At 45.8% G+C, this 23357-nt stretch overlaps 2 protein-coding genes across 2 annotated transcripts in view; both read left to right on the forward strand.

Moving 5' to 3' along the window:
• The first annotated feature begins 70 nt into the window (after positions 1 to 70).
• LOC135075283 (mutS protein homolog 4-like) lies at positions 71 to 11345 on the forward strand. Its single transcript, XM_063969672.1, has 16 exons — positions 71 to 134; positions 210 to 358; positions 774 to 964; positions 1053 to 1174; positions 7624 to 7850; positions 7929 to 8123; positions 8240 to 8569; positions 8669 to 8772; positions 8855 to 8957; positions 9041 to 9157; positions 9235 to 9336; positions 9436 to 9549; positions 9632 to 9702; positions 9908 to 10045; positions 10132 to 10330; positions 10413 to 11345. Exons 2-16 carry the CDS (start codon positions 230 to 232, stop codon positions 11250 to 11252), a joined length of 2982 nt encoding a protein of 993 aa, XP_063825742.1. The 5' UTR covers positions 71 to 134; positions 210 to 229; the 3' UTR covers positions 11253 to 11345.
• A 355-nt stretch (positions 11346 to 11700) lies between these two features.
• Positions 11701 to 23357, forward strand: part of LOC135075284 (pre-mRNA-processing-splicing factor 8) — a 32886-nt gene continuing 21229 nt past the window's right edge. Inside the window, exons 1-9 of the mRNA XM_063969673.1 lie at positions 11701 to 11837; positions 11953 to 12151; positions 12672 to 13811; positions 13921 to 14083; positions 14806 to 15023; positions 15541 to 15767; positions 16302 to 16446; positions 17472 to 17653; positions 18302 to 18508. Coding sequence (XP_063825743.1) covers positions 11965 to 12151; positions 12672 to 13811; positions 13921 to 14083; positions 14806 to 15023; positions 15541 to 15767; positions 16302 to 16446; positions 17472 to 17653; positions 18302 to 18508 — 2469 coding nt within the window. The 5' untranslated portion in view covers positions 11701 to 11837; positions 11953 to 11964. The remainder of the gene's footprint in view (positions 11838 to 11952; positions 12152 to 12671; positions 13812 to 13920; positions 14084 to 14805; positions 15024 to 15540; positions 15768 to 16301; positions 16447 to 17471; positions 17654 to 18301; positions 18509 to 23357) is intronic.

The raw sequence follows: 23357 nt of genomic DNA on the forward strand, positions 1-23357 counted from the left end.
TCCTATAAGTCTAAAATTATTATTTTTTATTAGACAATTTAGTATATAAGGTTTAATCTTTACAGGAGGACACAGTGGACCAAGATCCGGTCGGTCAACAAGCACATCGGCTGTTGAAGCCAGCGTCATTCTCGGTAGGCTCAAATCTAGAAATTATATTTTAAATGATGATAATTTTCATTATAATTTTTATCTTCGTTGATTAATAGCTATATCAGAAGGCAGAGGGATGGCAAGAGGTGAAATAGGCATAGCTGCGGTGGATCTAAGGCACCCAAATCTAGTCCTATGCCAATTCAGTGACACGCTTTTGTACACCCATACGCTGACGAAAATAAATTTCTTCAATCCTATTGAGGCATGTATTTGTAGCAAAGTCTGTTATTTGTTATTGTTGTTATTTTTGGAATTACCTATTACTTCATTGTTTGTTTATTAAATAAAAATACGGGAACACCCCAGCCCCCGATTATGTCACAGGTCACAGCTAAATCATATCATCGGTAATTTCTATTATCGTCTGGCTGTAGGTGTCTTGAATATTCGTTATATTATTATAACTTTATTAAATACTATTAGGTATTAAATACTTTTCATTGTTTACTTTATATGTATATATAGTTAGATTAGTACCTATTTAGAAAATGTTTTTCCTACCATAAGATGAATATACAACATTTTATAATGCCTACTTGAGTAGATGGTAACCGTTTTCTGATTATAAAATAGTACCTACATTATTTAAATAAACTAAAAATAATTATGGATGACAGATAATAGTGCCTCATACGTTCTGCGAAGGCGTGCAACCAAGTCAACTATACAAACTGATAAGAGACCAATACCCACTGATAAACCTAACCACCGTGCAAAGACGGCATTTCAATGACGCAGCCGGTCGGCAACAAATACAAACACTATGCGCACCAGAATATAGTGCGGTATATTTGCAAGTCTTACCAAAGTAAACATTTTTAAAAACATTTATTTTTGTTATTGATTTATTCTGTGTAATTTTTACTGCTTTCACTATTTTTTTTTATATTTTGCAGGTTTTACGCTCTCACGGCTGCTGCAGCAGTATTAAAATACGTTGAATACATACAATGTGTTGTTTTTGCAAGGGAATCTCTAAAGATTCAATACCATTCTTCTGAGAATACGATGATCATTGGTACTTATCATAATTATTGCATCATAAATAATAATTGTAATAATTACAATGTGTGTAGGACCTACACACATTGTAAAAAATATTTTTAATCATTACCTAATTATTATGTTTAAAACGTTACTAATGTTTTCTGGATTACACCTTTGAATAAATAGTGTTAATTTTTCAAGGAGGTATTCTGTACCTACTTTTTTTTTTTTTTTAGGTTGTAAAAATGCATTGAGCTGCATACCCGCCGCTGTGGTCAGGCGACGGGTTATGTGGGGCTCTCCCCTCCAGACGGGAGGGGCCTACCCACTAAAAATCCACCAGTGTCCTTCTTTCTGAGCATAGGGGAGTTGCCGGTGTAGCGAACCTTAACCCGAGTTCCACCTATGCTCAGTTAATCCGCTGTGCGGACCCACCTTATTATTACCACAGGACAACTCTAAGCAGGCGCCTATGCGCCTTCCACCAGTTTATGTACAGCTGTACAATCTTTACAATTTATGTACACAATATATACAGAAATATTCTAAGACTACAACTAATTACAAATATTTACAAAGATAGTTTACAAACGACGCCAGCCGAAGGGTGTAAAGGGCCCATCGGCTGGCGCCCACCACGCCTACTCCTTAATAAATTATATATACATAATTTAACCTGACTAGATGTCAGAAACGTCGTGCAAAATCGCGACGCCTCCGACCCAATCTCTTTCGCCGAGCAGGGTCCGCGAGGGGATCCTCCTCTCTGGCTCTCTCGGCTTCCTCCTTTGAGGACATGACCGCCTCGCAGAAGGCCTTCACTGAGTCCCATCCCGTGTCACTACCGACCATAGCTTTGACCACAGCCGGCAGCCTTAAATCACTTCCAATAACTGCACAGAGCTGAGTTCTGTGCTGTGTCCATTCCGGGCAGTCTTCCACAGTATGCTCCGCTGTGTCGACAGCGGCGCCACAGTGGTGACACATAGGGGTCCTCTCGCGGCCGATGCGGTGCAGGAATTTCCCGAAACAACCATGTCCGGTCAACACCTGCACCATCCGGTAGGTGAGGGAGCCCTTTCGTCTTTCAGTCCAGTCTTTAAGGCAGGGCTGAAGGGCAGCAACCGTGCGGTGGCCTGCACTGGGCTCCTCCAGCCACTCAGCCCATTCTTCTATAATAGACTCGCGGGCCTCCTCCCTCCACTTCTCAATTTCGCGGGGTGCTGGGGGGTTCCCACTGCGTTTTGCAGCAGCGGTTCGGTGGTATACATCCGCCAGCACCTTGGCCTCAAGCTCCCAGGGGGGAGTACCCGCGAGGGCGCATGCCGCTTCTCTGGAAACTGTGCAGTATGCACGAACTACCCTCTTAGCGACGATCCGCTGCGGCTTTCTGAGCGCTGATACGTTATCCCGGCAAAGGGAGTCTACCCATATTGGGGCGCCGTACAGGGCCATAGATCTCACGACCCCTGCAAACAAGCGGCGGCACCCCATGTGTGGGCCTCCCAAATTGGGCATTACCCGGCATAAAGCGCCGGACACCCTTGTCAGTTTTGGAGACAAAGCCTTAAAATGAGCCTTAAAGTTCCACCGGCTGTCGAGGACCAAACCTAAGTATTTCATGGTCGCCTCGACGCCGATGGAGACGCCACCCACAACCATTGCGGAGCCCACCGGAGGTCTTCTTCGCGACCCATGAAAGCAAATGGCCTCTGACTTATGCAGGGCTACTGTGAGGCCTAGGCGTCTGATGCGCCTGACTACTTCCGCCACCCCTGCTGTTGCTCGGACGGCAGCTTCCCGGTATGTCTTGTCTTTGGCCATCACAAGTGTATCGTCTGCGTAGCAGACGATTTTTACTCCTGGCAGACGGTTTCCTCTTATGGCCCAGTCATAACCGATGTTCCACAGGAGTGGCCCAAGAACCGAGCCCTGTGGCACACCGCATGACACCGGCCTTCTGCCCCATCCGTCGGCCGTCGGAAATACTACCTCCCGGTCTTTGAGGTAGGCTTGAATGATCTTCTGCAAGTATAAAGGGACCCTGTGGTGTTTTAGAGCTTCCTCTATACATGTGTGGGGAAGGCTATTGAAAGCGTTGGCGATGTCAAGAGAAACCGCCACAACACTGCCCCCTCTAGCCACCTCTCGCTCAGTAAAATCCTTGACGTCGGCTATGGCATCCAGGGTGGATCGACCACGCCGGAATCCGAACTGGTTTGAGGCCAAGTTCGGCCCAGTTTCTTCCAGGTGCCTGTTCAGACGGGTAGCGATAACGCGCTCGAAGAGCTTCGCCGCCTCGTCTAACAGGACAATTGGCCTATATGCCGATGGTGACTCGGCCGGCCGTCCCTCTTTCTTCAGGAGAACAAGTTTCCCTGTCTTCCACTCCTGTGGGAAGGTTCCGTCTCTTAGACACGTCGAGAGTAGCGCTCGAAATCGTGGCTCAAGGCCGTTTTTAAGGGCAAGCACCCACGCTTTTCCTGGCACTCCATCTGGGCCAGGCGCGGTGTTCTTAGCCTGGAGACGCAGAATAGCCGCACCTAGCTCTCCTTCAGAGACATCTGGTGCTTCACTGGTATCAGCCCCGGCTGAGCTATACCGTACCGGTGGTGTAAAGTCCGGCCTCGGTGGGAAAAGGGCTGTTACAACGGTTCGAAGGAGACCAGGATCCATGCTGGTGGTAATTGGAGGAGCCCACGATCTCAATTTGCTCATAACGAGCTTGTAGGGCCTCCCCCATGGATCCTGATTAAGAGTGGAGAGGAGTTCCTCCCAGGCCGCGTTTTTAGCCGCCCCTATCGCACCCCTTAACTCCTTTTTCGCCTGCTGGTATGCTGCATACAGTGGGACGTCTTGCGCCTCATTCCTACGCTGTCTCCTGCGATGCCGGGAGTATTGGCGCCTGGCCACCACACATGCCTCCCTGAGACGAGCCAGTTCCGGAGACCACCAGTGCACCGCTGTACGAGCCGGCAGCGCCCTTACCCTGGGCATCGCCGAGTCGCACACGTGCGACATGGCCTCGCGGAACCACCCGACCTCGTTATTCGGCTCAGCATTAGATGACAATGGTGACCAGCTCTCGACGAGAGACGCCACCACTAACGCTTCTCTGTCCAAACGTTTAAGCGCCCATCGTGGACCCAATGTGTCCGGGGGACGGCTTGAACTGCTCGGGGCAGCCTGGAGGGGAGAGATGTCGAAACGCACATATCTGTGGTCCGATAAAGTCTCAACCTCCTCCAGCACCTCCCAGTTCTGGACGCGGCACGCCAAGGCGGGAGTTGCAAACGTTACATCTACAACCGATCCACCCTGCATCCGCACGCATGTTTCTACCGTTCCCCTGTTCAGGATGACAAGACCGTGCGACACCAGCCACTCCTCGAGTACCTCACCCCTTGCGTCTGTTATGCGGGAGCCCCACGCAGTTGACTTTGCATTTAGGTCGCCCATCACGATAGTATGATGAGGGTGGCCCCAGCCGGATATTAGTGTTCCTACCTCTGCCAGAAATCTCTCGAACTCCGAGATAGGTCGGTTTGGTGAGAAGTATCCCCCGACAATTACTGTGTCACCCACTAGGACAGCGACACAACCATGGCCTCTCCGTACCTTTCTAAAAGGTTCGGAATCAGCTGCTGTGTTGGTAATTACAGCTACTTTTTCATCCACATCGCCGGCCCAGTTTTCTCGTTTGTGGACGAAATAGGGCTCGGACACAACACAGATATGGGTCATCCACTGTGTCAGGCTCTGATATAAAAGGTCTTGAGCTCTGGCACAGTGGTTGACATTCGCCAGTAAGAACTTTCGAGCCATTATTTACTCTCCAGCCATGTCCACCTCCTCTTGCCCCACGGTGGGGTGGGATGGCACTGGCTGGCTATGTGCACTTGCCGCTGCCCTCCTTCCTACCTTCTTTGCCGGTGCCTTGCAGGCTTTGGCACCCACTCGGTGTCCGGCTGGTTTCTCGGTCGCTGCACATATCGAGCAATGAGGCTCGTTAGTGCATGTTACTGCAATATGGCCGAGTTGCCCACACTTGTAGCACTGCCGGCTACGATCAACTTCAGCCGGACATACGGCCTGGACATGCCCTGCTTCCAAGCAACGGAAACACCTAAGATCTCTCGCAGGAAGGAGCCGCACTCTAGCTGCGACCCATCCTACGAGAAGGCGCCCCTCTAACACCTTTTTGGCTGCAACGATTGGGCAGCGAACCCACGCGGCGAAAAGTCCGGTGTGATCGCGACGTGGGGCACCGACTTTGATCTGATCAGTCGGGCAGTCTCCCAATTTAGCTATCGCCGCTGCAACCTCCTCAGCTGTCACCGAGTCGTCCAGCCCCGACACCCTGAGATCGGAGCTCTTGACAGGTCTGGACACCCGCACTTCCTCCTCCTTAAATATTTGCCTGAGCTTATCCGCCAAGGAGTCCGCTTTATCATCGCTTGCAGTACCGGAGACTTCTAATATAGTGGCTCCTGTCAGTGCCTTCCGAAAGCGAACGGCCTCAATGCCCAATTCGGCAATGTCAATTCGCCGTTTCGCCTCCCCGATAACCTTTTCATATGTTAATCCCTTCTCGTTAGCCCCAGGCTGAACAGATACCACCACTGCAGCGGATTTGGGCGGACGCATCCTGGCCGGTGCGGACGGAGCCATTTTCTTTGGCACCTTGGTAGGTGGTTTTTTCCCCCCGCTGCTATTTATCTTCCCCTTCTTCACTACCGTGTTCCAGCCTTCGCTCATGGAAGCCGGTGCAGGCGGCAGGAGTCGGGGGACGGGTGGGGCAGAGGCTGCTGGAGCCACTTTTGGCGCTTTCCCCTTCCGATTCTTTCTTTTGGAACTGCTCTCCTTTCCCTCTACGACAATAGGGGTAGTTATTTCTTCTCTAGCCGGTAAAGAACGTGGTTCAGGTGGCTGTGCTTTGGATTTCTTAGTTTTAGGAGGTGGCTGTAAGGAGGCCTCCTCTCTCTTCTTCTCGAAGGCCAGGGCCGGGCGAAGCCGAGGCTCAGGGTTTAGACGCGGTTCGAGTCCTTCGACTCGAGCATTGATCCGCGCCGTTGCTACACCTAATATTTTCGCTGCCCACTCCTCCATATTGGAGGGTGATGCCCCGTCGGGGGTGGCGTTATCGTCTGCAGCTGCAGCTGTCGGAGGAGTCGCAGGGTTGATTTTGTCTTCTTTGAGTTTGGCAATTTCGCTGCGAAGCTCTGCTAGTTCCCTTTTTAGCTGCTCGTTCGCCTTGGTGAGTTTTTCTATTTCCTCACTTTGTGTCCTCTTGTTGAGCGTCTCTACCACCGTGCTGATAGTAGTGGCAGCCTCATTAAAGGTATTTTGAAATGTACCTTTCAGATTTCCGCTATTTTTTGCGCAGTATATGATGGCTTCGGTACTGGCCTGAGCCGCCTCCGTAAGCTCTTTAGCAGTAAGGTCTCGGGCGAGCAAGTGCGCCCGTGCTCTCATTTTTTTCAACTTGCTCGTATAAACGACAGCTTGTTCTTCTGCGTCTGCCTGACGAGCTTCCCATTTTCCTTTCTTTCGCTGCTCTTTGGCAGTGGTCTGTTCGGCTCGGGCGCTAGTAGTAGTAACCGGCCTGCCTCGACCTCTTCGGTTGTGTATAGCAGCAGTAGAGATCTTTGGTGAACGCACCGAGCTGTCCGTTGTGCTACCATCGTCGTCCATATACGGAAGCTGACGTTTCCGTGACCAGAAGCGCGGCGAGCGCGGCTCTGCACGCGAAGCGTCAGTGGTGTCAGACCAATTGTCAACATCCAAGCGTTCCAGCGACACACGTAGTTCGCGGCGTGCTGTCTCTTCCATCGGTCCTGCGCAGGAACCAGACCCAATTGTATTTACAATCTGTTCATTATCTACAGTCGTCATCTCCGCTATATACATATTATTATTTACATTGTCGGCCTCTCCGTCCTCTCTATCTCCAAACGTTATATCTACAAACGCGGTTTCCCGCGGAACAGGCTTGGTCTCCCCGTATACGCGAGACCGACCACCCGAAGGGCGGCCACGGGATTCCCCAGCACAGCTGGGACCCGCCCGGGTACTATATTCATTTACAGCACTGTCCATAATAGCATCTGCTTACGGGCGCAGGTACCCCACCTTTCCTCTCCGGGCGAGGTAGCGGCCGGTGCTACTCCACCGACCATATCGAGCCTATTCAGACCCGATATCGCTCCTCGGCCCCCACCAGTCCTTGGCGTTTGAGGGTTTTAGAGACTTTTCCTTGTCTTGGCTCCGGCTTCCGTAGCCGAGGCCCCCGGCCCCCCTCCATTGGGGGGTTACGGGTTGCCCGACAGGCCCGCCGAGTTGACGAAACCTGCCGCGCCGGTGAGGAGTCAGCCGCCCGCGTGACAGAACACGCGGACGTTGCCCGGGATGCACCACGGGGAGGTCCCTCACCATCGCACCCCTTCTGTACCTACTGACTCAACTCTAATGTTTTCACAGATGTTGGGACAGCGACTCAACTTGAATTGGTACAGCCTCTAATACCATCAGCCGGGCCAACTTGTTGCCTTTTAGGAGTGCTAGGTCCAACATACACTGTTGGTGGAATACGAGCATTGAGGGCTGCTATTTTACAACCTTCTTGCAATAAAGATTTCATTGAAAACAGATTGGACGCATTACAAGATCTCATCGAAAATGAGTCGGGTTTGATAACTAGTTTGCAGGTAGGTGCCTGATAAAATATACTGAAGTTGTTATCTTTCTTTATTAATCTCAAGTTATTTATTGTTTACTTTATGTAGGATGTTATCAAGAAACTGTCCGATATCGACAAGATACTCCTCTTATGTATGGAAAATCCGAATCAGAACATGGACAAATTGGGTGAAGCTCAACTAAATCAAACATTGTTATTGAAAACAACCATGGACATGGTTCCGAAGTTGGTTGAGGCTTTAGAGTCTGCAGATAGTGGACGGCTGAAAAAGATTAAAATGGTGCGTTATTTTTTTAATCTCTAGGTGCTCATTAGAGCACCTCAGTAGGAACCATTAGGTAGTAAGGGATTCTTCACAAGCCTTTAACAATGACAAGAACTCATGTTTTGTTATAGGACTTTGAAAATCAAAATTACAAGGAAATAGCTGAACGGATACATAGTGTTATCCAAGAAGATGCTCATTTAGAAAAAGGTGCCATGGGTAGCTTACAGAGGTGCTTTGCTGTGAAACCTGAAATAAATGGTTTGCTTGACGTAGCAAGAAGGACTTACTCCGAACTGATAGAAGATATTCAAAAGATCGTAGAGAATTTGAGTGAGAGTTACGATCTACCACTAAGACTAAATCAAAACATGCTAAAGGGATTCCACATAGTACATCCGATTGCACCAAAAAATAGACGCAACTTTTGCATTGAAGAATTACCCCCAATTTTTATTCAGGTTGGTTCCGATCTAAAAAACTAACTTTGCCTTCCTCTACTCCGAATACCTGTTAGAGAAGATGTAATATCCCTGCTAATGTATTTTATGATTGTTTAGGTCCATCATAGTGGAGCCAGTGTATCCATGACAACAGAAGAATTAGTTGTTTTAGATCAGCAAGCAAAAGAAGCTCTGAACGAAATACAAAGAATGAGTAACATGTATGTTAAAATAGATTTTAGTACTTTATAGCTTAATTACTAATATTCTATCCTATTGCTTATTTTTGCTCGTAATTTTCAGTGTTATCTCTAGTTTGCTGAAAGATTTGCGACCCTTTATGTCGAGTCTCTACAAATTATGCGAAAATGTAGCGGAGCTGGACATTTTGTTGGCATTAGCTAACGTAAGCAAATTTTTGACCCTTTGTATTTTTTTAACATCTAATAATCATTCAGAATGATTATTATTATTTCTGTTACTTTGCAGGCAAGTATGGCGGGATCTTACATCAGACCTCAGTTTGATAATTATCTTGATGTAAGGAATAGTGTGCATCCTCTTCTAGATTATAACAGTCAAGTTTTACCGGTGCCAAATGACGTTGTTAGTAATCTCATTATTATTATTTTTTTTACAATTAAATTACAGTACATTTTCAATGTTTTATTTTATTTTTGTAGAACGCAAGCCCTGAATACAATTTTACTATAATCACCGGACCGAATATGGGAGGCAAAAGCATTTACATTAAACAAATTGCTATCATGCACGTCATGGCGCAAGTAAATATCTACCTTTTTTATTCAACGTGTTGAGTTTTTTTTAGTTTTATTATATTTTCTAAAAGAAGGTCTTAATTTTTGTTGTTATTGAATTTTCAGTTGGGCTGTTTTTTGCCAGCAACTAATGCAATACTAAGAATTTGTGACAGAATATTCTCGAGAATCGGTTTTAACGACAGTGTTGAGTTGAATGCTTCAACGTATGTTTTGGAAGTATGAATATGACCTACTATTTCAATTATACTTAATAAAAAACATTTTGATAAGTACACTGAACATTATAAAATGGTTACAGATGAAAGAAATGCAGCACATATTAAAAAGTTTAACGCCGTCCAGTCTAGTGATAATAGACGAACTATGCAGGTCAGTAACGTGATGTTATCTTTATTTTTCACGATTATAATGTTTGTTATTCCGACTCCCAAAAGCTACTGAAGAAGAAACATATCACAACAATAATGGAGCTCATCTGACCTGACAAACAACGATTATCTAATTCTAATTAAACTTTTTTTTTTTGACTATCCCGCGGATTTATTGCCGCGGTTAAATTTTAATTGCACTTCAGAGGTACGTCAACTGAAGAAGGAACCAGTATTGCATGGGCCATTTGTGAAGAACTGTTGATAAGTGATGCATTTACTTTCTTCACCACCCATTTCATGTATTTGACGCGACTACAGGATTTGTACTTCAATGTTCAGAAGTAAGTAGTTATACTGTATTGATAATAATTACTTAAAAAACAAATTTTGGCACTTAATCATCTCCTTTTATCTTCTCTTTTACCAGTCGTCATACAGCAGTGACTGAGGAAGACGTTACGAATGGTGAAAATTCTCAAAAACGGATCATTTATCAACATAAAATAGTTCCTGGAATCTCGAAAATTGAGCACTATGGACTCTCACTAGCTGCAAAAACTAATTTGCCTGACGAAACAGTAAAATTAGCAGAAGAATTAGCTGAACTTATAGTCAGCAATAAACACGTAAAACTTTGCATTATGTATTAATAATTTTGTAATTTAATAATCAATGATTTCCTACTAAAATTCATTTCGATTTTTTTAGCCAAAACGATTATCCACCCCTGAAATGAGCGATGATGGAAAATTGTACGAATTAAATGCAAAACTGCGCATTGAATCTAGAAACCATGAAGATATTGAAGCTAACACAAAACGGATACTTCAAAAATTTAAATACGACAATCCTGATTTAATTGAACGGCTAAGATTACAGAAAAATAACACGAGTAAAACTGATGTTTCTGCAAATTATTCTTCTGTGTCTAATTCCAAAGAAGAAGCGACCAATTTCCAACCAAATGTAATAGTAAATAGAGATAAAAATATTGCAGATATTGGAAACAAATCCAATTCTTCAGCTATAAATACATCAATAGAAAATAGTAATCCAATTGAACCTTCTAACGCAAACGGAAATAATTTTACTCTAGTGAAATCATCTAATGAGTTACTTAATACTATGATGCACAACAATGAAGAAAGTAATTCAAAAGTATGTAATAGTGATAATTCAGATCATGAAGTAACAAACCAAGTTTCAGAAGAAATCCCTGACATTGAAGATAACAACATAAACAATACCAAAAGTAGTTTTAGTAGTGGAAATCGTGGAAATAATAACGATGGAGAAGAAACGAAGACAAATAATGATAGTGATAGTATTGAAACTGTTAGCAGTACTGAAAGTGAAGATATTGCAGAAGCTCTTACTCAAATTCTCGATGATCTTTCTAACGAAACCGATCAATGCAAAGGTAGTGATATGTCTGTAGACGAGGAATTGATGAGAGAAACAATAGAAGAGATAAACGTAGAGCTTGAGAGTGGTGTAGCTAGCATTGATAGTATTGTACTTACACCACCTTTTGCATTTAGGGATTAAATGAAATAGTAAAAAGTATTTTTATCTTAATAATGTATATGCATGATGACTTCGTCAAATAAATTAAAATAATAAATAATGTACTAGCTACAATGTGTATTTTTTTTAAATATTATTAATTTAAATTAAATAAACCTACTGTGTATTTCAGCAGTACCGACCACAAAATATTAGTTCAATCACGGTCCGGCCCTGTCAAATATAATCGATATCATCGATACAAAAGAATAGGTGACAAAAAACAGCGAAGAAAAAGAATATTTTAATAAAATATTTTTTTAACCAAGCGGCGAAAGTTTCCTCCATATTAATTCTTTATGACTGATTTTTTATTTTGCATGCGACTCATTTTTTTTTAAGTTTTGCTTTGGAGGTAAAATACAAAACCATAGACAAAAATTGCTGTAGCTGGCAGAGTGGCAGACAAAGAGTGGCAGATGTCATTTTATTTTATTGTCAAAATCGCATTGCAAATGGCCGTTTACCAAGCACGCATTTTTACAATAGTTTATCGATTGTAACGTAGTTTTGTTAATTTACGGTGATTATATGACGCGCTACAAATATAGTGGTTAAGTAAAACAAGTAAGTGCATTTTTCTGGGTATTATTTGTGAAATATTGGCGCGTACCCGGTGTTGTATTGAATTGAACATGCTTGCGTTGATTTTTGGTATGTGAAGTGTGAGTTATCTTTGTAGAAGGCGGTCAGCATGTCGCTGCCGCCGTACCTGCTGGGGCCCAACCCCTGGGCCACGATGATGGCGCAGCAGCAGTTGGCGGCAGCGCAGCAAGCAGCCTTGCAGGCTCACGCTGCCGCCGCTGCTGCCGCGCCGCCGGTGCCGCCCTCGCAGCCCCCCAAGCCGCACCACATTCCCGAGGAGAAGATAAAGGAAAAAGGTTGGTTACGTCTTCTTTACGTTTTATGTTGGTAATGCTGCTTGACTCTCAAGTTTTTTTTTAGGTAGGGTTATACTAAGCTGCACAATAATGTCATGGCATTTTATGAATTTTGCTATTTTATTGGCATTTTTAAAATTTATTCATCTACTAGGTTTAGATGGTTGTCCTGAAAGATGCTTGCTTTTTTTGAGACTTGTGTATAATTTAAAGTATCTTTCATTTTCATAAACACCATCTCGTAGATAAATAAAACACACTACTGTAACTACAAATAACAAGTTAGGAATATTAATGAGTCTGCTTAATCTTTTAAACCCCCTGGTATACCAATATGTTTTGATTTGAGTTTGTCAAAACAATTTCTGCGAGGGGTACATTAGTAATGCAGTTGGATATAGCTTTCCACACCAGTCATGATGGAAAGAGCTTATATTGCATCACAAATTATCAAAAGGACAACATTTAATAGGTATTTTAAAAATACAATTGTATTGATTTGTATAATTCTTTTCTACAGCCCAAAAATGGCTACAACTCCAGTCCAAACGTTTCGCCGAAAAACGCAAGTTTGGTTTTGTAGACGCACAAAAAGAGGATATGCCACCAGAGCACATCCGAAAGATCATAAGGGACCACGGAGACATGACCAGCAGGAAATACCGTCACGATAAACGTGTATACCTGGGAGCTCTCAAATACATGCCCCATGCTGTCATGAAACTGCTAGAAAACATGCCTATGCCCTGGGAACAAATCAGAGACGTCAGAGTCCTGTATCACATAACCGGTGCCATCACATTTGTGAATGAAATCCCATGGGTGATTGAACCAGTCTACATAGCTCAATGGGGAACCATGTGGATCATGATGCGTCGTGAAAAACGCGATCGTCGGCACTTCAAACGCATGAGGTTCCCTCCTTTCGATGATGAGGAACCTCCTCTAGATTACGCCGATAACATCCTCGATGTTGAGCCTCTAGAACCCATCCAAATTGAACTGGATCCTGAGGAAGATGGAGCTATTGCTTCCTGGTTCTATGACCACAAGCCCTTGCTGGGTACCAAACATGTCAATGGATCCACATACAGAAAGTGGAATTTGACTTTACCACAGATGGCGACACTGTACCGTCTTGCCAACCAGCTGCTGACGGACTTGGTAGATGACAATTATTTCTACCTCTTTGATTCAAAGAGCTTTTTCACAGCGAAAGCATTGAACATGGCAATACCAGGTGGTCCCAAGTTTGAGCCATTAGTCAAAGACAACTCAGCCGGAGACGAAGACTGGAATGAGTTCAATGACATCAACAAGATCATTATTCGCCAGCCCATCAGGACGGAATACAGGATTGCTTTTCCGTATTTATACAACAACTTGCCACACTTTGTGCAACTTTCTTGGTATCACACACCAAATGTGGTCTACATCAAGACAGAAGATCCTGACTTGCCAGCGTTTTACTTTGATCCGTTGATCAACCCGATTTCGCACCGGCACTCAGTGAAGTCTCTGGACCCCGTGCCAGAAGAAGAGGACTTTGTTTTACCTGAAGAAGTGTCTCCATTCCTGCAGGAGACAGCCTTGTACACAGACAACACAGCGAATGGTATTGCATTGCTGTGGGCTCCCAGACCTTTCAACATGAGATCTGGTAAGTTAATCCTTTAAATTGTTTTCCTTGCTGTTTTTCCTTGTTACAGTTAAAATTGTTTGATTTAGCTGTTGTGAATCTTATTATTTATGTCGTATTCTCTCGTTAGGCCGCTCGCGCCGAGCTATCGACGTGCCTCTGGTCAAGACGTGGTACAAAGAGCATTGCCCGCCTGGACAGCCTGTCAAGGTCAGGGTATCATACCAGAAGCTACTGAAGTACTATGTACTGAATGCTCTGAAGCATAGACCGCCCAAGCCACAGAAGAAGAGGTGAGTACAAATAAAGTTGTGATTCCTATTTTCTTCTCATAACCTCAAAACACAAAGATAAAATTTTTGGACATAGGATACTCAATGGACACAAGTTTCAGCAGTACATCAAATTGAACAATGTGTTTTGCTTTGCTATATTTTATGAACTTAAAAGCAACAAAAATGTAGTCTCAATCCCAAGTGACTGGGTAAATTATTTTGAACCCTGTTTTGTTGGTTATTGAATTTAGATGTTAATAAAATTGTTGTTATAAATGAATTCTTGTAAAAAGTGCAATTTCATAAGCCATATGTTTATAATTTCTAAGGCCTCAGCCTCGAGTTTAGCGGGCAGCGGGGCGGGAGCGGCGGCGGCGCGGGAGCGGGGCGGGCAACGCAGACCCGTTCTCGAAACAAGCGGGCAGCTCGCGCGGCGCTTTAGCGGCGAAGTGTTGTGTTCGGGGTTGTGTTGTCGAGATATTTGTTTTTATTCGCAAACGTAATGTCTGAACAACGGCGACAATTTTATTTCGATTCAAATTTACTCCTAACGCTCGATTTATTGTGGACAAAAGAAGGAGTGCGCTGCCCGCTCGTTGCCCGCTCCCGCGCCGCTGTTTTCGAGAACCGGTCTATTTGATTTTACGCATAAGATCCTGCCGCTCCCGCCCCGCTGCCCGCTAAACTCGAGGCTGAGGCCTAATGGATTATGATATCAAGAATGTTTGTTATTTGCACAGGTACCTCTTCCGCTCCTTCAAGTCCACAAAGTTCTTCCAAACGACCACCTTGGACTGGGTGGAGGCAGGGCTCCAGGTGTGCCGCCAGGGCTACAATATGCTCAACCTGCTCATCCATCGCAAGAACCTGAATTACCTGCATCTGGACTACAACTTCAATCTGAAGCCGGTGAAGACACTGACCACTAAAGAGCGCAAGAAGTCCCGGTTTGGAAATGGTAAGGGTCTTTGTAACATTTTTTATTTTTTTATACAGAATAAAGTAGGTATTTCCTTCTAATCATACCTGATGTTAAGTAAGAATAGTGATATGCAGTCTAGGATGGTACATACTTGCCCTGTAAAGTGCCTATCACTCCCGCCTTAAAGAGGTTTTGAGTGTGTTCTTGAATTGTAAAGATTATGCAGTTAATTTATATTATAATCACAAAAGTAGGTGATGTAATATTCTTACATTTTCTTGGTATCATACTGCTGACATGTCTTTTACTAGTACTCTGAGGTTATCCAGTTTCTGCTCATAACAACGTAAATACTAAGGCCAAGTTCAGATGGTCACGCGTCAACGCATTTACATTTTATTTTATTTTAATACATTCTTACGCTTGTAAAGAGGTTCTGTATTATTATTACGAGGGAGGAAACGCGTCAACCCAACCTACTTTTCATAAAACTATTTAGTAACAGCTTGCTTCACGATGGCGTAACAAATAACTGTAATCTTTCTCCCACCAGCATTCCATTTGTGCCGCGAGATCCTCCGTCTCACGAAGCTCATCGTGGACTCCCACGTGCAGTACCGTCTGAACAATGTGGATTCCTTCCAACTGGCCGACGGTCTGCAGTACATATTCGCGCACGTCGGACAGCTGACCGGAATGTACCGGTACAAGTACAAGCTGATGAGGCAGATCAGGATGTGCAAGGATCTGAAGCATCTCATCTACTATAGGTTCAATACTGTGAGTATTTAGTTACTACTGAAGTTTAAGCATTAGAGACATTTTTGACACAACATTTAACTAAATTAATGAATGGAGAAATAGAAAATAAAATGTGACCCAGCCTAAAAATCCTATAATTAACCCCTCTACTACAGCTTTAAAAGACAGTACTCACCAAAGTCCGGTTGCCGAGCAGATAGAATTTCGTCCAATGACCCCAAGCTACCCATCCTTATCACTCGCAAGTTATTATATTGCTGTCGCTACTGTGCGACGGGCGTCCGCAGTGGGTGTGCGAGAGCGTCTCAGCACTATAATCACGCGAGTGATAAGGATGGGTAGCTTGGTGTCATTGTAAGAAATCCTATCTGCTCGGCGACTGGACTTTAATCTGACACTTTATTTGATTTATTTTTAGAACTTTAATATTATTATTATGTTTTTTTCCCAAAGCATGTAGCTAACTTGTATCATGTGATGATAATCCAATATCAACCAATACTGAATTATCGTAATTCCTATCTGTAGTAACCAGTTTGTTTTATCCCACAGGGTCCCGTCTCCAAAGGTCCCGGGTGCGGATTCTGGGCGCCCGGGTGGCGAGTGTGGCTGTTCTTCATGAGAGGAATCACGCCACTCCTGGAACGGTGGCTCGGAAACCTGCTGTCGAGGCAGTTCGAGGGACGACACTCGAAAGGTAATATTATAAATGATAAGATATTGGGGAATGGGTAATGTTATTATAAATTCCGCCAAACTCTTCATTTGCAGAGATAAATAGGTTCTATAGTCTGGTCTGTGAGCACATAGAATTTTGTCCAATGACCCCTAGTTACCCATCCTTATCGCTCGCGCGTAATTATGTTGCTGTCGCGCTCGAACACTCACTGTGAGCGCCCGTCGCACAGTCGCGACAGCAATATATTTACGCGCTAGCGATAAGGATACGTAGCTTAGACAAAATTCTATGTGCTCACAGACCGGGCTTTAGCAAGCTTAAAGCAAAAGAAAGAGAAAACGGCTAGAAAGAAACAGCGTGATACTGGAGTGGTGCATTGTTGTTACGTCAAGTTCCGCAAGATTTCGGACGTGAATATCATGCCAGCTCTGTTAGGTCATGTTTCCAGTAGAGGAACTTAGTCATGCGGTATACCTGTAAATCACTAACTTCAACTGCAAGTCCATATTCTCAAACAATTTATCATCTATGTTGAAAAAAAAACTAAATATGATACAGAAAAGGAAAAGCGTTCACGGTATTTACCAACTATATCCTATGTGCGCAGGAGTCGCCAAGACGGTGACCAAGCAGCGCCTCGAGTCTCACTTCGACTTGAGCTGCGAGCTGTATTCTATTCTAATCAATATCAATTACAATCTGACCGAACAAATTAATGTAGAAAACGCCGGTCAGTCGGATCGGTTCCCTAACAGATTGTAGAATAAATAACTTAAATAGTTCTTCCACGTTTTTGGTATTAACAATATCCACCTATGTGCGCAGGAGTCGCCAAGACGGTGACCAAGCAGCGCGTCGAGTCGCACTTCGACTTGAGCTGCGAGCTGTATTCTATTCTAATCAATATCAATTACAATCTGACCGAACAAATTAATGTAGAAAACGCCGGTCAGTCGGATCGGTTCCCTAACAGATTGTAGAATAAATAACTTAAATAGTTCTTCCACGTTTTTGGTATTAACAATATCCACCTATGTGCGCAGGAGTCGCCAAGACGGTGACCAAGCAGCGCGTCGAGTCTCACTTCGACTTGGAGCTGCGAGCGTCCGTCATGCACGACATCGTGGACATGATGCCCGAAGGCATCAAGCAGAACAAGGCCAGGACTATCCTGCAACACCTGTCGGAGGCCTGGAGATGCTGGAAGGCCAACATTCCTTGGAAGGTAAGACTACTATTCATGTACATTATTTTGTTCGGAAAACATTCAGTGAAACATTAACAAACAAATTATAACTGTAACTGTATGTGTTTGTGTAATATGTATTTTAATGCCCTGTTTCCACCAAGGCGGAGCGGAGAAGTGTTTTGAATAACCAATATGATTTCAATATATCCACATCTCTCCGCTCCGCTCCACGCCGCGTCGTCGCCGCAGCTTTCAAATTCTATTGAAAAATTCGTCCGCCCGACACTTCTCCGCTCCGCTTTGGTTGAAACAAGCCTAAGATTTGTAGTTCTGATGTTTGTGAAAATCCAGTAGAAAATAAATCCCAGCAGAATTTTGGTGCATGAGGTGTGGATATAGTGGAAGGAATCTTTTCATACAACGCCAATCTTTTTAACGTTTTCTTAACTCATTTGTTCACCATTCAATATTGTATAGTAGTGTAAGAAGAGGACATTTGATTATGAAATCTGTGAGTGGATTTCTATTTCTATCTGCCTATTCGGAGAAGGCAGTTGCCTAATATTCATGACTAAACCTCTACTGACATACTTTCCTTGTATTCTACTATATGAGACATTTTTACGGAAGAAATAAACCTTGTTCCGTTCATTTTTCAATCTATACTTAATTATCATTCAATAGGTGCCCGGCCTGCCAACCCCGATCGAGAACATGATCCTCCGCTACGTGAAGATGAAAGCGGACTGGTGGACCAACACGGCGCATTACAACCGCGAGCGCATCCGGCGCGGCGCCACCGTCGACAAGACCGTCTGCAAGAAGAACCTCGGCCGCCTCACCCGGCTCTACCTCAAGGCCGAGCAGGAGCGCCAGCACAACTACTTGAAGGTATATTCAAAATTAAGCGTCTACCTACACTCTCGGCTAACACTACACTACTTCTCGAGACAACACTACACTACTTCTCGAGACAACACTATACTACTTCTCGAGACAACACTACACTACTTCTCGAGACAACACTACACTACTACTCGAGACAACACTACACTACTACTCGAGACAACACGGCGCACTACAACCGCGAGCGCATCCGGCGCGGCGCCACCGTCGACAAGACCGTCTGCAAGAAGAACCTCGGCCGCCTCACCCGGCTCTACCTCAAGGCCGAGCAGGAGCGCCAGCACAACTACTTGAAGGTATATTCAAAATTAAGCGTCTACCTACACTCTCGGCTAACACTACTTTACTTCTCGAGACAACACTACACTACTTCTCGAGACAACACTACACTACTTCTCGAGACAACACGGCGCACTACAACCGCGAGCGCATCCGACGCGGCGCCACCGTCGACAAGACCGTCTGCAAGAAGAACCTCGGCCGCCTCACCCGGCTCTACCTCAAGGCCGAGCAGGAGCGCCAGCACAACTACTTGAAGGTATATTCAAAATTAAGCGTCTACCTACACTCTCGGCTAACACTACTTTACTTCTCGAGACAACACTACACTACTTCTCGAGACAACACTACACTACTTCTCGAGACAACACGGCGCACTACAACCGCGAGCGCATCCGACGCGGCGCCACCGTCGACAAGACCGTCTGCAAGAAGAACCTCGGCCGCCTCACCCGGCTCTACCTCAAGGCCGAGCAGGAGCGCCAGCACAACTACTTGAAGGTATATTAAAAATTAAGCGTCTACCTACACTCTCGGCTAACACTACACTACTTCTCGAGACAACACTACACTACTTCTCGAGACAACACTACACTACTTCTCGAGACAACACTACACTACTTCTCGAGACAACACTACACTTCTCGAGACAACACTACACTACTTCTCGAGACAACACTACACCACTTCTCGAGACAACACTACACTACTTCTCGAGACAACACGGCGCATTACAACCGCGAGCGCATTCGGCGCGGCGCCACCGTCGACAAGACCGTCTGCAAGAAGAACCTCGGCCGCCTCACCCGGCTCTACCTCAAGGCCGAGCAGGAGCGCCAGCACAACTACTTGAAGGTATATTCAAAATTAAACGTCTACCTACACTCTCGGCTAACACTACTTTACTTCTCGAGACAACACTACACTACTTCTCGAGACAACACTACACTACTTCTCGAGACAACACTACACTACTTCTCGAGACAACACGGCGCACTACAGCCGCGAGCGCATCCGGCGCGGCGCCACCGTCGACAAGACCGTCTGCAAGAAGAACCTCGGCCGCCTCACCCGGCTCTACCTCAAGGCCGAGCAGGAGCGCCAGCACAACTACTTGAAGGTATATTCAAAATTAAACGTCTACCTACACTCTCGGCTAACACTACTTTACTTCTCGAGACAACACTACACTACTTCTCGAGACAACACTACACTACTTCTCGAGACAACACTACACTACTTCTCGAGACAACACGGCGCACTACAGCCGCGAGCGCATCCGGCGCGGCGCCACCGTCGACAAGACCGTCTGCAAGAAGAACCTCGGCCGCCTCACCCGGCTCTACCTCAAGGCCGAGCAGGAGCGCCAGCACAACTACTTGAAGGTATATTCAAAATTAAGCGTCTACATACACTCTCGGCTAACACTACTTTACTTCTCGAGACAACACTACACTACTTCTCGAGACAACACTACACTACTTCTCGAGACAACACTACACTACTTCTCGAGACAACACGGCGCACTACAGCCGCGAGCGCATCCGGCGCGGCGCCACCGTCGACAAGACCGTCTGCAAGAAGAACCTCGGCCGCCTCACCCGGCTCTACCTCAAGGCCGAGCAGGAGCGCCAGCACAACTACTTGAAGGTATATTCAAAATTAAGCGTCTACATACACTCTCGGCTAACACTACACTACTTCTCGAGACAACACTACACTACTTCTCGAGACAACACTACACTACTTCTCGAGACAACACTACACTACTTCTCGAGACAACACTACACTACTTCTCGAGACAACACTACACTACTTCTCGAGACAACACTACACTACTTCTCGAGACAACACTACACTACTTCTCGAGACAACACGGCGCACTACAGCCGCGAGCGCATTCGGCGCCACCGTCGACAAGACCGTCTGCAAGAAGAACCTCGGCCGCCTCACCCGGCTCTACCTCAAGGCCGAGCAGGAGCGCCAGCACAACTACTTAAAGGTATATTAAAAATTAAGCGTCTACCTACACTCTCGGCTAACACTACACTACTTCTCGAGACAACACTACACTACTTCTCGAGACAACACTACACTACTTCTCGAGACAACACTACACTACTTCTCGAGACAACACTACACTACTTCTCGAGACAACACTACACTACTTCTCGAGACAACACTACACTACTTCTCGAGACAACACTACACTACTTCTCGAGACAACACGGCGCACTACAGCCGCGAGCGCATTCGGCGCCACCGTCGACAAGACCGTCTGCAAGAAGAACCTCGGCCGCCTCACCCGGCTCTATCTCAAGGCCGAGCAGGAGCGCCAGCACAACTACTTGAAGGTATATTCAAAATTAAGCGTCTACCTACACTCTCGGCTAACACTACACTACTTCTCGAGACAACACTACACTACTTCTCGAGACAACACTATACTACTTCTCGAGACAACACTACACTACTTCTCGAGACAACACGGCGCATTACAACCGCGAGCGCATCCGGCGCGGCGCCACCGTCGACAAGACCGTCTGCAAGAAGAACCTCGGCCGCCTCACCCGGCTCTACCTCAAGGCTGAGCAGGAGCGCCAGCACAACTACTTGAAGGTATATTCAAAATTAAGCGTCTACCTACACTCTCGGCTAACACTACACTACTTCTCGAGACAACACTACACTACTTCTCGAGACAACACTACACTACTTCTCGAGACAACACTACACTACTTCTCGAGACAACACTACACTACTTCTCGAGACAACACGGCGCACTAAAACCGCGAGCGCATCCGGCGCGGCGCCACCGTCGACAAGACCGTCTGCAAGAAGAACCTCGGCCGCCTCACCCGGCTCTACCTCAAGGCCGAGCAGGAGCGCCAGCACAACTACTTGAAGGTATATTCAAAATTAAGCGTCTACCTACACTCTCGGCTAACACTACACTACTTCTCGAGACAACACTACACTACTTCTTGAGACAACACTACACTACTTCTCGAGACAACACTACACTACTTCTCGAGACAGCACTACACTACTTCTCGAGACAACACTACACTACTTCTCGAGACAACACTACACTACTTCTCGAGACAACACTACACTACTTCTCGAGACAACACTACACTACTTCTCGAGACAACACTACACTACTTCTCGAGACAATACGGCGCACTACAGCCGCGAGCGCATCCGGCGCGGCGCCACCGTCGACAAGACCGTCTGCAAGAAGAACCTCGGCCGCCTCACCCGGCTCTACCTCAAGGCCGAGCAGTAGCGCCAGCACAACTACTTGAAGGTATATTCAAAATTAAGCGTCTACCTACACTCTCGGCTAACACTACACTACTTCTCGAGACAACACTACACTACTTCTCGAGGCAACACTACACTACTTGAGACAACACTACACTACTTCTCGAGACAACACGGCGCACTTACAATCGCGAGCGCATCCGGCGCGGCGCCACCGTCGACAAGACCGTCTGCAAGAAGAACCTCGGCCGCCTCACCCGGCTCTACCTCAAGGCCGAGCAGGAACGCCAGCACAACTACTTGAAGGTATATTAAAAATTAAACGTCTACCTACACTCTCGGCTAACACTACACTACTTCTCGAGACAACACTACACTACTTCTCGAGACACACTATACTACTTCTCGAGACAACACTACACTACTTCTCGAGACAACACGGCGCACTACAACCGCGAGCGCATCCGGCGCGGCGCCACCGTCGACAAGACCGTCTGCAAGAAGAACCTCGGCCGCCTCACCCGGCTCTACCTCAAGGCCGAGCAGGAGCGCCAGCACAACTACTTGAAGGTATATTAAAAATTAAGCGTCTACCTACACTCTCGGCTAACACTACACTACTTCTCGAGACAACACTACACTACTTCTCGAGACAACACTACACTACTTCTCGAGACAACACTACACTACTTCTCGAGACAACACTACACTACTTCTCGAGACAACACTACACTACTTCTCGAGACAACACTACACTACTTCTCGAGACACACTATACTACTTCTCGAGACAACACTACACTACTTCTCGAGACAACACGGCGCACTACAACCGCGAGCGCATCCGGCGCGGCGCCACCGTCGACAAGACCGTCTGCAAGAAGAACCTCGGCCGCCTCACCCGGCTCTACCTCAAGGCTGAGCAGGAGCGCCAGCACAACTACTTGAAGGTATATTCAAAATTAAGCGTCTACCTACACTCTCGGCTAACACTACACTACTTCTCGAGACAACACTACACTACTTCTCGAGACAACACGGCGCATTACAACCGCGAGCGCATCCGGCGCGGCGCCACCGTCGACAAGACCGTCTGCAAGAAGAACCTCGGCCGCCTCACCCGGCTCTACCTCAAGGCCGAGCAGGAGCGCCAGCACAACTACTTGAAGGTATATTCAAAATTAAGCGTCTACCTACACTCTCGAGACAACACTACACTACTTCTCGAGACAACACTACACTACTTCTCGAGACAACACTACACTACTTCTCGAGACAACACTAAACTA

The sequence above is a fragment of the Ostrinia nubilalis genome, chromosome 10 (genome assembly GCF_963855985.1).
Source record: "Ostrinia nubilalis chromosome 10, ilOstNubi1.1, whole genome shotgun sequence".
In the NCBI taxonomy this organism is placed as follows: Eukaryota; Metazoa; Arthropoda; class Insecta; order Lepidoptera; family Crambidae; genus Ostrinia; species Ostrinia nubilalis.